This window comes from Melozone crissalis, unplaced genomic scaffold (assembly GCF_028551555.1).
Source record: "Melozone crissalis strain CALT ecotype California unplaced genomic scaffold, PUWL_Pcris_2 ptg000381l_1, whole genome shotgun sequence".
Classification (NCBI taxonomy): Eukaryota; Metazoa; Chordata; class Aves; order Passeriformes; family Passerellidae; genus Melozone; species Melozone crissalis.
Genome location: NW_026536122.1, coordinates 57722 through 77741, shown reverse-complemented (window position 1 = coordinate 77741; position 20020 = coordinate 57722). Strand labels below are relative to the sequence as shown.

The 20020-nt window shown below is 67.1% G+C and overlaps 2 protein-coding genes across 2 annotated transcripts; both read right to left on the bottom strand.

The window, feature by feature from the left end:
- Positions 1-4119: 4119 nt before the first annotated feature.
- On the bottom strand, positions 4120-11471 carry LOC128950045 (25-hydroxyvitamin D-1 alpha hydroxylase, mitochondrial). The gene is made up of 10 exons (XM_054294918.1): positions 11238-11471; positions 10030-10220; positions 8040-8236; positions 7089-7301; positions 6351-6508; positions 6070-6281; positions 4674-4755; positions 4486-4585; positions 4313-4410; positions 4120-4233 (listed from the first exon to the last, which is right to left on the bottom strand). Exons 1-10 carry the CDS (start codon positions 11469-11471, stop codon positions 4120-4122), a joined length of 1599 nt encoding a protein of 532 aa, XP_054150893.1.
- A 1339-nt stretch (positions 11472-12810) lies between these two features.
- Positions 12811-19244, bottom strand: METTL1 (methyltransferase 1, tRNA methylguanosine). The gene is made up of 6 exons (XM_054294916.1): positions 19117-19244; positions 18508-18638; positions 17345-17529; positions 15699-15811; positions 14053-14155; positions 12811-12939 (listed from the first exon to the last, which is right to left on the bottom strand). The coding sequence occupies exons 1-6, from the start codon at positions 19221-19223 to the stop codon at positions 12811-12813; spliced, it is 768 nt and encodes a 255-aa protein (XP_054150891.1). The 5' UTR covers positions 19224-19244.
- Positions 19245-20020: the final 776 nt, after the last annotated feature.

Here is a 20020-nt window from a genome sequence, read left to right as displayed (position 1 = left end):
GGGTTTGGGGATTCCTCCTGGGGTGTTGGGGGGCTCAGGGGAATTTGGGGGGGACTCGGGGGGATGGGGGTGGTTGGGTTTTGGGGGGCAACGGGGTTTGGGGCTGAGCCCCCCCCAGGAGGGTCCCGCCCTGCCCCCCCATCCCCCCACCGTGGCCGGGGGGTGTCGGGGACCCCCCTGAGCCCCCCGTGTGCCCTCAGAGGTGCCAGTTCCCCCCGGGGGGGACCCCGCCGTGCCCCCCCTGCGCCCCCCAGCTGCTGCAGCACTCGGAGCAGGCGCTGCGGATCCTGGGGGGGGTCGGGCTGTTCTTCAGCTTCACCGAGGTACGGGGGGCCGGGGGGGGCCGGGGGGCCGGGGGGGGTCTCAGGGCCCTGGGGGGGGGTCCAGCAGCCCCCCCACCCCCCACCCCCCCGTTTGTTGCAGGTTCTGGGGGTCTGGCTTGCCCTGCGCTTCCGGAACCAGCGCGACCCCCGCGCCAACCCCGGGGCCTTCCTATAGCGGGGGGGCACAGCTGCAATGGGGGGGGTCCTGAACCTGGGGTGGGGGTCCTGAACCCCCCAGTGCTGACCAGCTGCCCCCCCCGCAGCCGCATGAAGCACTGGGGACAAGGACACCCCCACCCCCTCAAATCATGGGGTGACCCCCCCGGGAGGGCTGTGACCCCCCCGCGGCGGGAGGGGCCCGGGGCAGAGCCCCCCCCCCCACAAATCCATCTCAGTCTGAGCTCTCCAAACTGGTTTGTACTGGTCATTCACCTCCCCCCACCCCTGAGGGGGTCACGGGCACCCCCACACTGGGGGGGGCACAAGGGGCAGGACCCCCCCAAAGCGACCCCCCGCTCCTTCCCCACACACTCCCCCCCCTTGGGGGCTGGGGGGGGGGTGTCACAAACTCCCCAAATCCATCAGGACCCCCCCATCCCAGCACCCCTAAACTGGTCTGGACTGGTTTACACCGGTGACCCCCCCAATGTGTGTGTGTCCCCCACCCCCCAGGCCAAACTGGGGGGGCAGGGGGACAGGGCCCCCCCCAGATCCAGGGGGACACCTCCAACCCCCCCAGACCCATTTTGGGGGGCAGGGGGACACCTCCCCCCCGCACTGTCACCACGGGGGTGTCACCGTGTCCCCCCCCCCCAATAAACACACACCACTGACCTCGGCTCGGGCTCATTCTGGGGGTGCCCCCCCCGGGCAGCAGTGACCCCCCCCAGTGACACAGGACATGGGGGGGGCACTGTCCACAGCCCGTTATTGGCAGGGAAATGGGGAACCCCAAAAACTGACACCCCCCCAATGCAGTCCCTGGGGGGGATTCAGGGTGTTTGGGGGGGGGCACCCCTCAGACCCCCCTGCAAGTACCAATGGGGGGGCGTTTTTGGGGGGCAGTTTTGGGGGGTGTCACCCCACGATTGCAGCACACAGCTCTGAGGGTCCTGGGGATGTTCAGGGGGATATTTTGGGGGGGCCACACCCCCCCACACAGGTACCAGTGCCCCAAGGGACGGGCTGAGGGTCAGCAGGGACAGGGGACAGGGACAGGGGACAGGGCAGGACGCTCAGGGACATGTTGGGGGTTGGCACCGCTGTGACCCCTCCCCAGGGGGGTGCAGAGCTCGGGGGGGGATGGGGAGGTGCCACCCTGTCCCCCCCTGGTGTCCCCAGTGGTCACACTCACACAGAGCGTCCCTGTGCCCCCCGGAGTGTCCCCAGTGCCAACCCGTGAGTCCCCTCCCCTGGTGCCCCCACATGTCCCCTGGAGTGTCCCCAGTGCCAGCCCTGGTGTCCCCTCCCCTGGTGCCCTCGTGTGTCCCCTGGTGCCCCATCAGCTCCCGGGCACACGCGGGGTCAGGACCCCCCGTGCTCACCCGTGCACCCCATCCCTGCTCTAGGACCCCAAAATTTCCCTGGCACCCCAAAACTGCTCTGGGACCCCCATCCCACCCCTGGCGCCCCCACCCCATCCCTGGCACCCCGTTCCCAGTGCCCCGGGGCAGTCCGATGTTGGGGTGCCCGAGGTGCCCGAGCAGAGCCGCCCCCGCAGATGCTGGGGGGCACCCCGAACCCCCCCGCGGGCACCCCCCGTTCCCGGTGGCACCGCCCGTTCCCCCCGTGGGCACCGCCCGTTCCCGGTGGCACCGCCCGTTCCCGGTGCCAGCGGTGCCCGCGGAGCCGCTCGCGGGAGCTGCCTGTGCCCGGCTTGGCCACGGGCTCGTGCTGTGCCACCCTGGGGGGGCACGGAGCCCCAGTGCCCCCTCCCTACCTCCGGGCATCCCAGTGCCCCCCACCGCCCAGCCCAGCCCCCCGAATTCCCCCTCTCTCCTCGATGCCCACCCCGGTGATCCCCAGTGCCCAGGTGAGCTCAGGGTGTCCAGGTGAGCCCGAGGGTGCCCAGATGATTCGGGGTGCCCAGGTGACCTCGGGGAGTGCCCAAGTGAGCTCAGCGCTGCCCAGGTGAACTCAGGGTGCCCAGGTGAGCGCAGAGGTGGTGCCCAGGTGAGATCGGGGTGCCCAGGTGAGCTCAGCACTGCCAGGGTGAGCTTGGGGGTGCCCAGGTGAGCTCAGGGGTGCCCAGGTGAGCTCAGGGGTGGTGCCCAGGTGAGCTTGGGGAGGTGCCCAGGTGAGTTTTGGGGGGGTGCCCAGGTGAGCCCAGCACTGCCAGGGTGAGTTTGGGGGGTGCCCCGGTGAGCTCAGCGCTGCCCAGGTGAGCTCAGGGGTGCCCAGGTGAGCTCAGAGGTGCCCAGGTGAGCTCAGCGTGCCCAGCTCACCTCGGGGGGTGCCCAGGTGAGCCCCGTGCCAATCTCCAGCCCGAGGGATGCCCCCCGCACGGGGGGAGGGGTGTCCCGGGCAGGGGGGGTCACCACGCTCGGCTGCCCCAGGGTCCCCTCGAGGGTCCAGAGTCCCCTGTGCTGACGTCAGCGCCCCCCCCACCTGCGACATTGACCCCCCCCCACCCAGCGAGGGTGGCACCGACCGGGTTAAACCCCCAACACCCCCCGTGGGCACCGTGATGTGTCCGGGGGCCCCTCTGTGCCCCCCCCCGCGGTGCCACCTCACCCCTGGGCACACCTGGGCAGGGCGGGGCATGGGGGGGAGGGGCTGAGTCACGGGGTGGGGGAGGGGAGGGGAGAGCGGAGCTGCAAAACCCCAAAATGCCAAAATCCCAAAATGCCAAAACCCCAAAATGCCAAAATCCCAAAATGACAAAACCCCAAAATGACAAAACCCCAAAATTGCTTTATTTGCTAATAAATAAACCTGACCCCCTCCGGGGGGGCACCTTGGGGACAAGGCCACCAGCAGGGAGTCACTCCCATAGGGTTGGGGACACCACAGGGTCAAGGCCACCAGCACAGAGTCACCCCCATGGGGTTGGGGACACCCTGGGGACAAGGCCACCAGCAGAGAGTCACGGCCACCACCAAGGCTGAGGTTCCCACAGGGTTGGGGACACACTGGGGACAAGGCCAGCACGGGGTGTGTGACACTGCCAGAGCCAGCAGCGCCATGGGCTGCTGCCACCACAGCCAATGTCACCGAGGGGTCAGGGCCACCTCTGGGGGGCTGGGGTCACCACAGGGACAGGGCCGGGATGACACTGGGGACACTGAGGTGTCAAGGCCACTGCTGGGGTCGGTGCCATCACTGGTGGGGAAGTCACCGCTGGGGTCAAGGTCTCCCTGGTGTCCCCATGTCCCAGGTGTCCCCAGTGTCCCCATGTATCTCCAGAGTCTTTGGTGTCCCCAATGTCCCTGGTGTCCCTGGTGTCTCAATGTCTCCAGAGTCTGTGGTGTCCTCAGTGTCCCTGATGTCTCCAGAGTCTCTGATGTCCTCTGTCCCTGGTGTCCCTGGTGTCTCCAGAGTCTCTGATGTCCCCAGTGTCCTCAGTGTCCCCAGTGTCCCCATGTATCTCCGGTGTCCCCAGTGTCCCTGGTGTCCCCACGTCCCCAGTGTCCCCAGTGTCCCCCTGTATCTCCAGAGTCCCTGGTGTCTCCAGTGTCCTCATGTCCCCATGTCCCTGGTGTCCCCACGTCCCCAGGGTCCCCGCTGTCCCCATGTATCTGCAGTGTCCCCAGTGTCCCCATGTCCCCGTGTCCTCAATGTCCCCGTGTCCCCGGTGTCACCTCTCGAGGAAGCGCAGGCTGATGGGAGCCCCGGGGGCCAGCAGGGTTCGGGTCATGGGGTGCACGCGGCCCCCCCCAGGCTCCGGCCGCACCTCGAAGCGCAGCAGGATCTGGGGGACAGGGACAGTGAGTGACACCGTGGGGACACCGTGGGGACACCGTGGGGACAGGGGACACGGGGACACCCACCTGTGCCAGCGCCATGTGCAGCTGCAGCTCGGCCAGGCGGCGCCCGACGCAGCTGCGAGGGCCGAGGCCGAAGGGCAGGGAGGCAAAGGGGTGCCTGGGGCCGGGGGTGTCCCCGGGGGTGTCCCCAGTGTCCCCAGCAGTGTCCCCAGGGGTGTCCCCAGCGGTGTCCCCGCTGTCCCCGTGGCGCAGCCAGCGCTCCGGGCGGAAGGCGTCGGGCGCGGGGAAGTAGCGGCTGTCACGGGACGTGGCGTAATGGCACAGGGTGATGAGGGTCTGTGGGGACACGGGGTCAGTGGGGACACCCCGGGGACACCCCGGGGACACCGGGAGCCCCGGGCTGTGGGGTGTCCCCCCGGCTCACCTGGCGTGGCACCAGGTAGTCACCGACGCGGATGTCACACTCGGGGACAACGCGGGCGTTGGCCGGGATGACGGGGTACAGCCTGGGGGAGGGACAGGCGGTGTCACCTCCCTGTCCCTGACCCCATCCTGTCCCCACCTTCATCCTCATCCTCATCTCCATCCTCATCCTTGTCTTCATCCCTTCATTGTCCCATCCTCATCCCCGCCCTGTCCTCCTCCTTGTCCCCATGCCTGTCCCCATTTTGTCCCCAAACCCATCCTGTCCCCTCCCCCGTCCCTGTCCTGTCCCTGTCCCCATCTTTATCCACATCCCTGTCCCATTCCCATCTGTGTCCCTCACCCCTGGCCATGTCCCCATGTCCCCATTTCTGTGTCCCCATCCCTGTATCCATGTTCCTGTCCCCATATCCCAATCCCTCTCCCCCTGTCCCCATGTCCCCATTCCCACTGTCCCCATGTCCCTGTGTCCCCATCCCTGTGTCCCTCTGTGTTCCTGTCCCCCAATCCCTTTTCCCATGTCCCAAGTCCTTTCCATGTCCCATCACTGTCCCCATGTCCCCATCCCCATGTCCCTGTGTCCCCATGTCCCCATCCCTGTGTCCCCGTCCCCATATCCCAATCCGTCTCCCCATGTCCCCATTCCCACTGTCCCCATTTCTGTATCCCCATGTCCCTGTGTCCATGTTCCTGTCCCCATGTCCCCATTCCCATTGTCCCTATGTCTCTGTGTCCCCATTTCTGTGTCCCCATCCCTGTGTCTGTCCTTGTTCCTGTCCCCATATCCCAATTCCTCTCCCCATGTCCCCATTCCCATTGTCCCCATGTCCCATCACTGTCTCCATGTCCCATCACTGTCCCCATGTCCCAATCCCTCTCCCCCTGTCCCCATGTCCCCATTCCCATTGTTCCCATGTCCCGGTGTCCCCATCCCTGTGTCCCTCTGTGTTCCTGTCCCCATATCCCAATCCCTTTCCCCACGTCCCAAGTCCTTTCCATGTCCCATCACTGTCCCCATGTCCCCATCCCTATGTCCCTGTGTCCCTCTGGGTTCCTGTCCCCATGTCCCTATGTCCCATCATGTCGCCATGTCCCCACTCCCATGTTCTTGTGTTCCCATGTCCCGGTGTCCCCATCCCTGTGTCGCTCTGTGTTCCTGTCCCCATATCCCAATCCTTCTCCCTGTGTCCCCATGTCCCATCACTGTCCCCATGTCCATGTTCCTGTCCCCATGTCCCCCTGTCCCCATATCCCATCACTGTCCCCATGTCCCATCAGTGTCCCCATGTCCCATCAGTGTCCCCGTGTCTCCAACCCCATGTCCCTGTGTCCATGTTCCTGCCCCCATGTTCCATCACTGTCCCCATGTCCCATCACTGTCCCCATGTCCCTGTCACCTGAGGGTCTCCTTCACCACCGCCCGCAGCAGTGGCAGCCGTCCCAGCGCGGCGGCGGTGGCAGCAGCAGTGGCACGCTCGGTGGTGGCACTGTCACTGTCACTGTCACCGCCGTTGGTGGCAGTGGCAGCGAGCAGCTGGCGGTGCAGGGCCGCCTGCGCCCCCGGGTTCCGTGCCAGCTCGTACAGGCTCCATGCCAGCGTGCTGGCCACCTGGGGACGCACGGTGACATCAGCGGGGCCCGCGGTGACAGCGGGGACACCGCGGTGTCACCTCCTCACCGTGTCCACCCCGGCCAGCAGCAGCTCGGTGACGTTCCCGTAGATGCTGGTGACAGGGACGCGCTCCCGGGCCAGCAGGTCGGTGACACACGTGTCCCCCTCGGCCAGCGGCCCCCGCGCTGCCACCGCGGCCACGCGCCGGTCCACGTGTCCCTTGGCTGGGGACAACAACGGCCGTCAGTGCCATCAGTGCCACCATGGCCACACGTTGTCACCGAGTCCCTGTCGGTGTCACCAGGGCTACGTGCCATCAGCGTGGGACATGGCAGGGGACTGTCACATAGGGCATCCCTGTGACCCCACGGGGTGTCTCTGTGTCCCTTGGATGTCCCCATGTCCCCTGTGTCCCCTCACCACAGCCCTGGGATGACCGCTGTGTCCCCATGTCCCCTCAGCTGAAGGCCAGCAGGAATGTTCTCATGTTCCCATGGCCATGGGACATCCCCAAATCCCACTGGGATGTCCCCATGTCCCCATGGGAGGTCACCACGGTGTCCCCCCTGTCCCCATGTCCCCTTGGCTGAAGGTGATCAGGAGTGTCCCCATGTCCCCATGGCTGTGGGACATCTCCATATCCCTCTGGGATGTCCCCGTGTCCCCATATGATGTCCCCGTGTCCCCACGGGATGTCCCTGTGTCCCCATGGGATGTCCCTGTGTCCCCATGTGAGGTCACCATGGTGTCCCCATGTCCCCATGGGAGGTCACCACAGTGTCCCCCTGTCCCCATGTCCCTCACCGAAGGCGAAGAGCTGGTCCCAGGCGTGGCAGAAGGCATCCCAGGGCGCGGGGACGAGGCGCAGGAGGGGACGTGGCAGTGCCATTGTCACCAGGGTCAGCGCCAGCACCGCCCCCACGCTCTGCAGCACGGCCTCGGTGTCACCACTGTCCCCAGAGTCCCCAGGGTCCCCAAGACAGCCCAGGCGGGAGGAGAACAGCACCCAGGAGATGGCTGTGGGACAGGGGGACATTGGGGACATTGGGACATGGGGACACTGGGACAATGGGGACATTGGAGACATGGGGACATTGGGGACATGGGGACATTGGAGACATGGGGACACGGGGACACTGGGACGGGGGACCATGGGGACACTGGGGACACCGGGACACTGCGGACATTGGGATGTGGGGACAATGAGGACATGGGGACACAGGGACCATTGGGACATGGGGACACTGAGGGGAGATCCGAGAGTCCCTGGGGACACCGGGGGACAGAAGGGCCCTGGAGCCTTGTGGGACACCGGGAGCCCTGGGGACCCCTGGGGGTGGGAGGAGCCCTGGGGTGCCCTGTGGGGGTCCCAGCCCTTTGGGGGTTCCCATCCCTTTCAGGGTGGCCCATCCCCTTTGGGATGCCCAAACCCCCTTTTGGGGTGCCCCCTCCCGCTTTTAGGGTTCCCCATCTCTTCTGGGGTTCCCCCCTCCCCATTTCGGGGTCCCCCCTCCCCATTCGGGTCCCCCCTCCCCATTTCGGGTTCCCCTCCCCATTTCGGGGTCCCCTATCCCATTTCTGGTTCCCCCCTCCCATTTTGCGTTCTCCCATCCCCATTTCGGGCTCCCCATCCCCATTTCGGGGTCCCCCCTCCCCATTTGGGGTCCCCCCTCCCCATTTAGGGCTCCCCCTCCCCATTTCGGGGTTTCCCATCCCCATTTGGGTTCCCCCTCCCCATTTCGGGGTCCCGCTCACCCTCGAGCCCGAACCGGTTGAATTCGGTGCCGATGTCGCGCACGAGCCCCCGGGGGTGGCGCCGCCGCAGCCGCCGCAGCCGCGCCACGAGCTCGGTCACGGCCGCGGCCACCGGGAGCGCGAAGGCCTCGGCAGCGCCCGGGCGGAGCAGGGCCCGGGCCAGGAGGCGCCGGGAGCCGCGCCACGCATCGCCCTCCCTGGGGACAGCGGGGACAGTCAGGGGGACACGGGGACAGGGACAGAGTCAGGACCCGCCGGGACCCACACCATGCATCGCCCTCCCTGGGGACATTGGGGACAGCGGCAGGGGGACACGGGGACACAGAGGGATAGGGGACAGGGACAGAGTCAGGGGGACTGCGGGGACATGGGGGACAAGGGACAGCATCAGGACCCGCGCCACGCATCGCCCTCCCTGGGGACACTGGGGACAGAGTCAGGGCGACAGGGGACACAAGGGGGCACAGGAGACAGGGGACAGGGATAGCGTCACAGAGAAGAGGGACAGGATGGGGACATGGGGGACAGGGAGACAAGGACAGGATTGGGACAAGGACACAAGGGGCACAAAGGGACAAGGACAATGTCAGGAAGACAGGAGGATATGGGGGACAGGGGGGACAGGGGATAGGGACAGCGTCAGGGGGACACAGGGGATGGAGGACATGGTACAGGATGGGACATGGGGGACAAGGGACAGTTCAGGCGGACAAAGGGAACAGGGGGGACAGGGGGACATGGCACAGGATGGAACATGGGGAACAGGGACAGCGTCAAGGGGACATGGGGGACACAGGGCACGGGGACAGAGTCACGGGACAGGGGGGACAGGGGACAGGATGGGGACATGGGGGACATGAGGATGTGTGTGGGGCACATGGGGGACACAGAGGGCATGGCATAGGATGGGACATAAGGGACAAGGGACATGGCACAGGAGGGGACATGGGGGACATGAGGACGTGTGGGGAACATGGGGACACAGAGGACATGGCAGGGGCATAGGGACACAGGTGACACCGGGCACAGAGGGGACACGGGGACGTGGGAACACGCGGGAAGAGGGGGACAGGGACACGGGGGATGTGGATGGGGACCGGGGTGAAGGACAGGGACATGGCAGGGACAGAGAACGGGGACACAGGTGGGACGTGGGCAGGACACAGGGACCACGCGGGGAACACAGGTGGGACACGAAGCACACAAGGGACACAGGGGACACAGATGAGGCACAAATGGGACACAGGGGACACAGAGGGGACAAAGGTGGGACCCAGGGGACACGGGTGGGACACAAGAGGGACACAGGGGACACAGGTGGGACACAGGTGGGACACACAGGTGACACACAGGGGACACAGCCCCCCCCCGGGGCAGTGCCAGGGCCCCCCAGGTGTCACCGGGGCACCCGTGAGAGCCCCCGGGCCCCGTTCCCGTGCTGGGGACGGCCGGGGGGGGTTGGGGGGGTTCGGGGTCCCTCCCCCGGCCCACGCGGGGCTGGGCCCCCCCCGGGCAGTTACTCACATCCGGGGGGGGGCAGGGGGAGGGCAGGGGGAGGGGAGGGGGGGCTGAATCACGCCTGAGTCACCCCCGGCCCCCCCCCCCACCCCACGGGCCCTTCCCGGAACGGGCGGGGGGGGAGCCCCGGTGGGGGCACGGACACCCCCAGGCCCAGAGAGCCCGGGGGGACCCCCCCAAACCCCACAGGGAGCCCTCGGCCCCCCAAATCCCACAGGGAGCCCCGAACCCCCCAAATCCCACAGGGAGCCCTCGGGCCCCCCAAATCCCACAGGGAGCCCCCAACGCCCCCCTCCCCAAATCGCACAGGGAGCCCCGACCCCCAACCCAGCCCAAAGCCTCCCCCCCTGAGCGCCCCCCGGGCCCAGGGACAAACCCCCAAATCCCCGCTAAGTTTCCCCCAAATTTCCCCCAAATTTTTCCCAAATCCACCCCGAATTTCCCCCGAATTTGCCGCAGTCGCGGCACTCACAGGGTCAGGAGCCCCCCCGGTGCCCCCCGCAGCTCCCGGTGCTGCTTCCAGGGGCAGCTGAGGGCGCGCCGGGGCTCGGGGCCCTCCTGCCGCAGCACCTGGGCCACGAGCGCGGGCTCGGCCACGTGAACCGTGAGCACCGGCCCGAAGCGGGCCCGCCACACCGGGCCGAACCGGGACCGCCCGTGGACCTGTGGGGACACGGGGGATTACACCGGGCCGAACCGGGACCGGGGGATCACACGGGAACGGACCGGGACCGGGCATGAACCGGGTGGGGGACATAGTGGGTCACACCGGACCGAACCGGGACCGGCCTAAACCGAGAATCGGGCATGAACCGGAGGCGGGAGGGACATGAAGGAGTCCCACCAGGCCGAACCGGGACCGGCCATGGACCTGCGGGAACACGAGGGGGTCACACCAGGCCGAACCGGGACCGGGTATGGACCGGGACCGGGCACGGACCGGGACCGGGCATGAACCGGGGGCGGGGGCGACATGGAAGAGTCACACCGGGACCCAACCGGGACCGGGGGGTTCTTTCACACCGGATCAAACCGGGACCGGGCAGGTAGCAGGTGGGGACACAGTGCGGGGGTCACACCGGCCCGAACCGGGACCGGGTATGGACCAGGACCGGGCATGAACCGGTAAGGGGGGATCGGTGTCACCGAGTGTCACTGGGGGTCACACCGAGGGTCACAACGGGGGACACCGGGGGTGACACCGGGCGCGGGCGGCGCCCGGGGCTGCTCAGGGGACACGGGCAGGTCCGGGTGTCCCTGCTGTCACACTGTCCCTGGCCTCGGTGCCGCTGCCCAGCCGGGGGTGGCCCCGTCCCCATCCCCGCTGCTCTGGCCGTGCCCAGCTCGGGGTCCCAGCGCCAACCCCGCGAGTCCCGGGGGCACCTCGGGGTGTCCCGACCCCATCCAGCCCCGGGGACAGAGATCCGTGTACTGTGTCCCCAGTCCCGTGTCCCCCCCGGTCCCTCCTGTCCCCTCGGACACTCGCGGTGGTGGCGCTGATGTCCCCCCAGCCAGGACGTTGTCACCAGGCTGCTGTCCCCGGGTCTCTCTGGGTCCCCCCATCTCCTCCAACCCCTGTCCCCAATCTGGGGGGCTCTGTCCCCCCCAGGACAGGGGAGCGGCCCCCCCCCGCCTCCTCCTCCCCCGGGGGTCTCGGGGGGAGCCCCCCCCTCCATTTACCTGCATCTCGTGCAGCCTCCGCACGCCGCCCCGGCACAGCAGCTCGAAGATGAAGGCGGCGGAGCTCGGTCCCGGCATCTCGGCCAGGCCCCGGGGCCGGGAGGGCTCCGGGGGGCTCCGGGACGGCGGGGAGGGGGCGGCGGGGAGCGGGGGGGCTCGGGGGGGGAGCCCCGGCTCGGGCGGGGAGCGGGACAGGAGCGCGGCCCGGACGGGCAGGCGGAGACCGGGGGACATGGCGGGGACACCGGGGCTCGGGGGACACCGGGGACACCGGGGCAGGCGGGAGGGCGCTGCTGGAGCCGGCGGGGCTCGGGGGGGACCGGAAGGGCTCCGGGAGGGCTCGGAGGGACCGGGGATCACAGCGGGGTCCGGGGGGGCCGCGGGGCCGAGCCTCGACTGCGGGGGGGGCCCCGGGCCGGGGTTTTATAGCGCCCACGTGCAGCCGGGCAGGCCCCGCCCCCTACGCGTCAGCCACGCCCCCCGAGCATAAACCACGCCCCACAACACCAAATTGGGAATCACGCCCCGCCCTAACGAGCTAAGCCACGCCCCCAGCTGGCTGATTTGCATAGCGGGGCCTCCTGGCCAATCAGCGCGCGGCGGGGGTGGCTCCGTGGCCCCGCCCCCAAGGCGCGCACACGCGAGGGCAGAACCGGGGGCGCGCACGGACCCGAGACCCCAAACCTCGGGGACACCCCTGGCACCCCAAATTCCCCTGTGACACCCCTAAAATCCTGGTGACCCCCCCAGAACCCCACATCTCCTGTGACACCCCCAGCAACCCCAGTGACAACCCCAAAATCCCCCCGGTGACACCCTCAGATTCCCCTGTGACACCCTCAGAACCCCAAAATCCCCCCGGTGACACCCCCAAACCCCACCCGGTGACACCCTCAGAACCCCAAAATCCCCCCGGTGACACCCCCAAAGCCCTGGTGGCACTCCCGGCACCCCAAATTCCCCCGAAGACACCCCCAGAACCCAAAAATCGCTCCGGTGACACCCTCGGCACCTCAAACCGCCAGTGACACCCCCAAACCCTGTCGGTGATACCCTCAGAACCCCAAATTCCCCGGTGACACCCCCAGAACCCCCCCGGGGACATCCCCAGCACCCCCCGGTGATGCCCCTGGCGCCCCAAACCGTCTCGGTGACACCCCCAGAACCCCAAAATCGCTCCAGGACACCCCCAAACCTCTCCTGGTGACCCCCCCGGCCCCCCAGGCCGGCCGTGCCCCCCGGGGGTGTTTTGGGGGGTCGGGGGGTGCCGAAGGGACCCGCCCGGTGCCCCCCGCTCCCAGCCCCACCAGTGACCCCAGTCCGGTCCCGGGGGGCACTCACGGCTTCCCCACCCCCCCATTCCCGGTAATTCCCGCCCAGAACCACCGGGAACCCCCGGGAAGCCCCCGGTGTGCGCGGGGAGGGCGGCACCGCCAGCCCGGGGCTTTCTGCGATGGGGAAACTGAGGCAGGAACGGGAGCCAGGCCCCGTTCCCGGCACCGGGACCTCCCCCCGAGCAGCCTTGGGGACATTTTGTGACTTTATTACAAAACGGGCAGGGGGCGCGGGGGGGTCACGGCGCCGCCGCGGGGGGGTCGGGGCGGCGGCGGAACACGGCCGTGCTGGGGGGGCGCCCGGCCCGCCGCGCCCGCTGCCCCTCCTCGGTCACCGCCGGCAGCAGCGGCAGCAGCGGGTCCGCGGCCTGGACAGGGACACAGGGACAGTGAGGGGACAGTGAGGGGACAGCGGGGACAGTGAGGGGACAGCGGGGACAGAGGGACAGCGAGGGGACAGCGCGGACAGCGGCACAACACGGGGACATCGGGACAGCGGGGACACCGAGGGGACAACACGGGGACAGAGAGGGGACACCGGGGACAGCGAGGGGACAGCGGGACACCGGGGACAGAGGGATAGCGGGACAGTGGGACAGCGAGGAGACAGTGAGGGGACAGCGAGGGGACAGCGGGACACCCAGTGGACACCAGGACACCGGGGACAGCGAGGGGACGACGGGAGACCGGGGATACCGGGACAGCGGGACAGAGGGACAGCGGGGACAGTGAGGGGACAGCGGGACACCGGGACAGCGAGGGGACAACGAGACAGCGAGGGGACAGCGGGACAGAGGGACAGGGTCAGGGACACCGGGTACCTCCCCAGTGAGCCCCACGCTGCCCCTGTGTGAGTGCCCGCTGTGCCACAGTGCCACCCGATAACCTCCAGTGCCACCCCACAACCGCCGTGCCACCCCCAGTGACACCTCAGCTCCCCCAATTTCCCCCAGTGCCCCCCAGTTCTCCCACTGTCCCCCAGTTCAGTGCCCCCAGTGCCCCCCAGTTCCCCCAATTTCCCCCAGTTCCTCCCAGTACCCCCAGTTCCCCAATCACCCCAGTGCCCCCAGCTCCCCTAATTCCTCCCAATTCCCCCAGTACCCCCCAGTTCAGTGTCCCCAGCGCCCCCCAATTTCCCCCAGTGCCCCCCAGTTCAGTGTCCCCAGCGCCCCCCAATTCCCCCAGTGCCCCGAGTTCCTTCCAGGTCCCCCAGTTCAGTTCTCCCAATTCCCCCCAGTTTCCTGCAGTGCCCCCAATTCCCACATTCCCCTCATTCCCCCAGCGTCCCCACAGACCCCCCCCCAGTACCCCCAGTTCCCCCAATGCCCCCCAGTTCAGTGCCCCCAGCACCCCCAATTCCCCCCAGCGCCCCCAGTACCCCCCATTTCAGCACCCCCAGTTCAGTTCTCCCAGTTCCCCCAATTTCCCCCGTGCCCCCCAATTTCCCCCAGTCCCCCCCAGTCCCCCCCAGTTGCCCTCACCAGCTGGGCGGGGGGCACGGGCTCGAACAGGGGGTGCTCCCCAAAATGCTGCAGCATCCACTGGTGCAGCTCGGGCACGTCCGTCACCGTGTACACCAGGCCCTGCACCCCAAAAACCACAGTGTACCCCAAAAACACCGGCTACACCAGGCCCTGTACCCCAAAAACCAGAGTGTACCCCAAAAACACCGTGTACACCAGGCCCTGCACCCCAAAAACCACAGTGTACCCCAAAAACACCGTGTGCACCAGGCCCTGCACCCCAAAAACCACAGTGTACCCCAAAAACACCGTGTACACCAGGCCCTGCACCCCAAAACCACAGTGTACCCCAAAAACACCGTGTGCACCAGGCCCTGCACCCAAAACCACAGTGTACCCCAAAAACACCGTGTACCCCAAAACCACCGTGTACACCAGGCCTTGCACCCCAAAAACCACAGTGTACCCCAAAAACACCGGCTACACCAGGCCCTGTACCCCAAAAACCAGAGTGCACCCCAAAAACACCGGGTATCCCAAAAACACCGTGTACACCAGGCCCTGCACCCCAAAAACACAGTGTACCCCAAAAACACCGTGTACACCAGGCCTTGCACCCCAAAACCACAGTGTACCCCAAAACCAGAATGCACCCCAAAAATACCGGGTACACCAGGCCCTGGGTACCCCAAAAACCAGAGTGTACCCCAAAACCACTGTGACACCCCAAAACCACCGTGTACACCAGGCCCTGCACCCCAAAAATACAGTGTACCCCAAAAACACCGGGCACACCAGGCCCTGGGTACCCCAAAACCACAGTGTACCCCAAAACCAGAATGCACACCAAAAACAGCATGACACCCTAAAACCACCGGGTACACCAGGCCCTGCACCCCAAAAACCAGAGTGTACCCCAAAATCCCCGTGTGCATCAGGCCCTGGCACCCCAAAGCCACAGTGTACCCCAATATCCCCCCTGGGCCCTGGGGGGGCTCCAGGATCAGGGACACTGGAGGGGTTTTGGGGGGCTCAGGAGGTTTTGGGGGCTCAGAGGGTTTTGGGGGGCTCAGGAGGTTTTGGGGGGCTCAGAGGGTTTTGGGGCGGTTCTGGGGGGGGCTCAGGCGTTTTGGGGGGCTCAGGGGATTTCAGGGAACTTGGGGGGGCTCAGGAGGTTCTGGGGGATTTCATGGGGACTCAGAATTTGGGGGGGCTCAGGTTTTGGGGGGCTCAGAGTGTTTCAGGGGGTTCAGGGGGGTCTCAAGGTTGGGGTCTCAGAGGGGTTTCAGGTGGTTTGGGGGGGGGTCTCAGGGGTTTTGGGGTTTTCAGGGGGTCTCAGGGGGTTTTGGGGGATTTCAGGGGGGTTTCAGGAGGTCTCAGAGAGTCTCGGGGGTTTTGGGGGGTCTCAGGGTGTCTCAGGGGATTTTGGGGGTCTCAGGGGTTTTGGGGGGGTCTCAGGAGTTTCAGGGTGGTTTCAGGGGGTCTCAGGGTTTTGGGGGGGGTCTCAGGGGGTCTCAGGGTATTTTGGGGGTCTCAGGTGGTTTTAGAGGGGTCTCAGAGGGTCTCAGGGGGTCTCAGGGGTTTTGGGGGGGTCTCAGGAATTTCAGGGTGGTTTCAGGGGGTCTCAGGATTTTGGGGGGCTCTCAGGGTTTTGGGGCTCACCCCCGGGGCGCAGCACGAAGCCGTACTCCGCCAGCATGGCCGGGCTGATGATTCTCCACTTGTGCTTGGTGCGCTTGAAATGGGGGTCAGGGAAGAGGAAAAACAGCTTGGAGAGCTGGGGGGGCACCAATGGGGGGGGGGCAGCGTCAATGGGGGGGCAGCACCCCCTGGCACTGCCCCCCAAACCCCCAAACCCCCCAAAGCCCCAAAGCCCACAGTGAGCGCAGCTCAGGCAGGAACGGGGATGGGGGTCCCGTGGGATGGGCAGGGGGGTCCTGAGGGGGTCCCAAGGGGGGTCAGGGGGTTTTGGGGGGTTCTGGGAGCCTAAAGGGACCCCGGGGTGTCGTGGTGGACCTGTGCCCTAGTGCCACCCCAAACACAAAGTGTCACCCCATAACCTCCAGTGCCACCCAAAACCCCCAGTGCCACTCAAAACCCCCCAGTGCCACCCCCACAACTCCCAGTGTCACCCCATAACCTCCAGTGCCATCCAAAACCCCCCAGTGCCACCCCACAACTCCCAGTGCCACCCTATAACCTCAGGTTTCACCCCATAATCCCCACTGCCACCCTACAACCCCCAGTGCCACCCCACAACCCCCCCAGTGCCACCCCACAACCCCCCCAGTGCCACCCCAAACGCCCCCAGTGCCACCCCAAACCCCCCCAGTGCCACCCCACAACCCCCAGTGCCACCCCATGACCCTCAGTGCCCCCCATTTCAACCCCCAGGGGGTTCAGGGGTGTCCCTGGAGGGGAGGGGGGTCCAGAGGGGTCCAGGGGGTGCTGGAGGTGTTTTAGGGGGTCCCAGGGGAAGGGGGGGGCAGGTGTTCCACAGGGCCCCGAGGGTTTGGGGGGTCTCAGGGTGGGTTCAGGGGACAGAAATCCCAGCATTGTTGGGTTTGGGGTCTCAGGGGGGTCTCAGAGCACACAGAAACTCCCAGGAAGCTTTGGGGGGGGTTTGCTGTGGGTTTGGGGTCTCTCAGGGTGGGTTCAGAGCACACAGAAATTTCAGGGAGCTTAGGAGGGGGGCTGTGGGTTTTGGGGGGGTCTCAGAACGCACAGAGATTCCCAGATTGGGTTTGGGGTCTCTCAGGGTGGGTTCAGAGCACACAGAAATTCCCAGCAGTGTTTGGGGGGCTGCTGTGGGTTTCGGGGGGTCTCAGAGGGCACAAATCCCAAGCACTGTTGGGTTTGGGGTCTCTCAGGGTGGGTTCAGAGGAGACAGAAATTTCAGGGAGCTTAGGAGGGGTGCTGTGGGTTTTGGGGGGGTCTCAGAGCACACAGAAATCCCAGGGACTGTTGGATTTGTGGGTTCAGAGGACAGAAATCCCAGGACTGTTGGGTTTGGGATCTCTCAGGGTGGGTTCAGGGGACAGAAATCCCAGGCACTGTTGGGGGTTTGGGGGGTCTCAGGGAGGTTCAGAGCACACAGGAACCCCAGGACTGTTTGGTTTAGGGTCTCAGAGTGGGTTCAGAGCACACAGGAACCCCAGGATTGCTGGTTTGTGGGTTCAGAGGACAGAAACCCCAGCCCTGTTGGGTTTGTGGGTTCAGGGCACACAGGAACTCCAGGCACTGTTGGGTTTGTGGGTTCAGAGCACGCAGGAACCCCAGCCCTGTGTGTTTTGAGCCCCCCAGGACCCACCTGGCCGCGCAGGAAGAAGTGGGGCAGGTGTTTCATGGCGTTGCCCCTCACGCACGCCACGTTGCCGAAGCGGCCGGGCTGGGCCGCCCGCAGCGCCCGGATCCTGGCGCGGGTGAACGCGGCCACCTTGGCCCGGAGCTCCAAACCCAGCGCCAGGGAGCGGGGAAAGAGCTCCGAGAGAGCCACTGGGGGCGGGAGAGAGGGAGAAACACGGTGTGAGAGAGAGAGAGACCGGCAACAGCTCCGAGAGAGCCACTGGGGGCAGGAGAGAGGGAGAAAAACGGTGTGAGAGAGGGAAAAACCCGGTCAGAGAGAGAGAGAGCAGGGAAAGAGCTCCGAGAGAGCCACTGGGGGCGGGAGAGAGACAGAGAAACCCGGTGTGAGAGAGAGAAAAACCCCGGTGTGAGAGAGAGAGAGCCACGGTGAAAGAGACCGGGGAGACAGAGACAGACAGACAGACAGACAGAGAGCAGCAGGAGAGAGAGAGAGAGAGGGAGAGACCCAGCCAGAAAGAGAGAGAGCCACGGTGAGAGACAGACAGACAGACAGACAGAGAGCCCCAGGAGGAAGAGACAGACCGGGAGAGAGAGCGAGGGCCCCGGGAGAGCCCTGCCAGCACCTCCTGCCCCTCCGTGCCCACCTCGCCCCCTGTGCCCCCCTCACCCGCAGCCCAACATCAGCCCCGGATGCCCCCCGGGCTCACCCAGCAGCCCTCAGTGCCCATTCCCCAGCCCCTGGTGCCCACCCAGCAGCCCAACGTGCCCCCCTGGCAGCCTCCAGTGCCCCTGTGCCCACCCGCAGCCCCTCGGTGCCCTCAGGCTCTCACCCACCCGCCCCGTGCCCATCCACAGCCCTCCGTGCCCCCGTGCCCACCCCCCGTGCCTCTGTGCCCACTCAGCAGCCCCCCGGGCTCACCCTCAGACCCCCCCGTGCCCACCCCCGGTGCCCCTCACCCGTAATCCCCGTGCTCTCCAGGTGCCCCCGGGTTCACTCAGCAGCCCCCCAAACCCCCAGTGCCACCGCAAACCCCCGTGTCCCTGTGTTCACCCCCGTGTCCCCGTGCCCACCCCCGGTGTCCCATCACCCGTAATCCATGTGCCCCCTGCTGCCCCGTGCCCACCCCCGATGCCCCCCGTGCCCACCCCAGGGCCCCCCGGGCTCACCGAGCAGCCCCCCGTAGCCGCACCCCACATCTGCGAACTCCACGCGGGCCGGGGGGGTCCCGGGAGGGGCCTCGGGTGGGAAAAAACTCGGGAACAGCGAGGCCCAGTCCATGTCCTGAGGGCGGGACGGGCTGCGGGCACCGGGGCACCGTCACTGCCGGGAACCGGGACCGTGACTGCCCGGGAACCGGAACGGGCACCGGGGCTGTCACTGCCCGGGAACCGGAGCGGGCACCGGGCAACCGAGACTGCCCGGGAACCGGAACGGGCACCGGGGCACCGTGACTACCCGGGAACCGGAACGGGCACCGAGGGGGCTGGCACTGCCCGGGAACGGGAGAGGGCACCGGGGAACCGTGACTGCCTGGTTAACCCCCCCGATCCCTGGCACTGCCCGGGAACCGGAACGGGCACCGGAGGGGACACAAGGACGGGGGGCGGCCGGGGTGACCGGGAGGGGATGGGGAAGGAGGTGAATTCAGCCCGGCCGCTCCTGGGGGCAGCCAGGTGACCGCGGTGCCGCACGGAGCCATCAGGGGGGTCCCGGGACCCGGCGCGGGCGTTACCGGGGGAGGCTCCGGGGGGGTTCCCGGGGGTCCCCGCACTCACTAGCACAGGGTGTGGTCGGCCAGCGGGTTCGAGTGCGCGCGCTGCCGGTAGAAGCGTTTCTGTGGCGGCACCGCCGCCTCCTCCTCCTTCCCCTCGGCCGCCGCCATGCCGGCACCGCGCGGCGCGTTACAGTGACGTCACGGAGCGGCGCGGGATTGTGACGTCACGTTCGACCAGTCTGAGGTGCGAGCCCGGTCTGGCGGTGACAGCGCCCCCTGGCGGCCCAGCACAACCAGTGCAACCAGTATAACCAGTACAACCCCAGCGCCCTCCCAGTGCTCCCAGTACAACCAGCGCAACCAGTGCCCCCCTCTGCCCTCCAAGTGCTCCCAGTACAACCAGTGCTCCCCAGTGCTTCCAGTGCCCCCCCAGTGCCCTCCCAGTGCTCTCAGTACAACCAGTGCTCCCCCAGTGCCCCCAGTACAACCAGTGTTCCCAGTGCTCCCAGTACAACCAGTGCCCCCCAGTGCTCCCAGTACAACCAGTGCTCCCCCAGTGCTTCCAGTGCCCCCCAGTGCCCTCCCAGTGCTCTCAGTACAACCAGTGCTCCCAGTACAACCAGTGCTCCCCCAGTGCTTCCAGTGCCCCTCCAGTGCCCTCCCAGTGCTCTCAGTACAACCAGTGCTCCCAGTGCCCCTCAGTGCACCCAGTACAACCAGTGCCCCCCAGTGCTCCCAGTACAACCACTGTTCCCAGTGCTTCTAGTGCCCCTAGACGCCCACACTGCCCCCCCAGTGCTCCCAGTCCTCCCGTTGCTCTCAGTGCCCCCCCAGTGCTCCCAGTACAACCAGTGCTCCCAGTGCCCCCCCAGTGCTCACACTGCCTCTCCCCAGTGCTCCCAGTGCTCACACTGCTCCCCAAAGTTCCCCCCAGCGCTCCCAGTGCCCCCAGTATGCCCACCGCC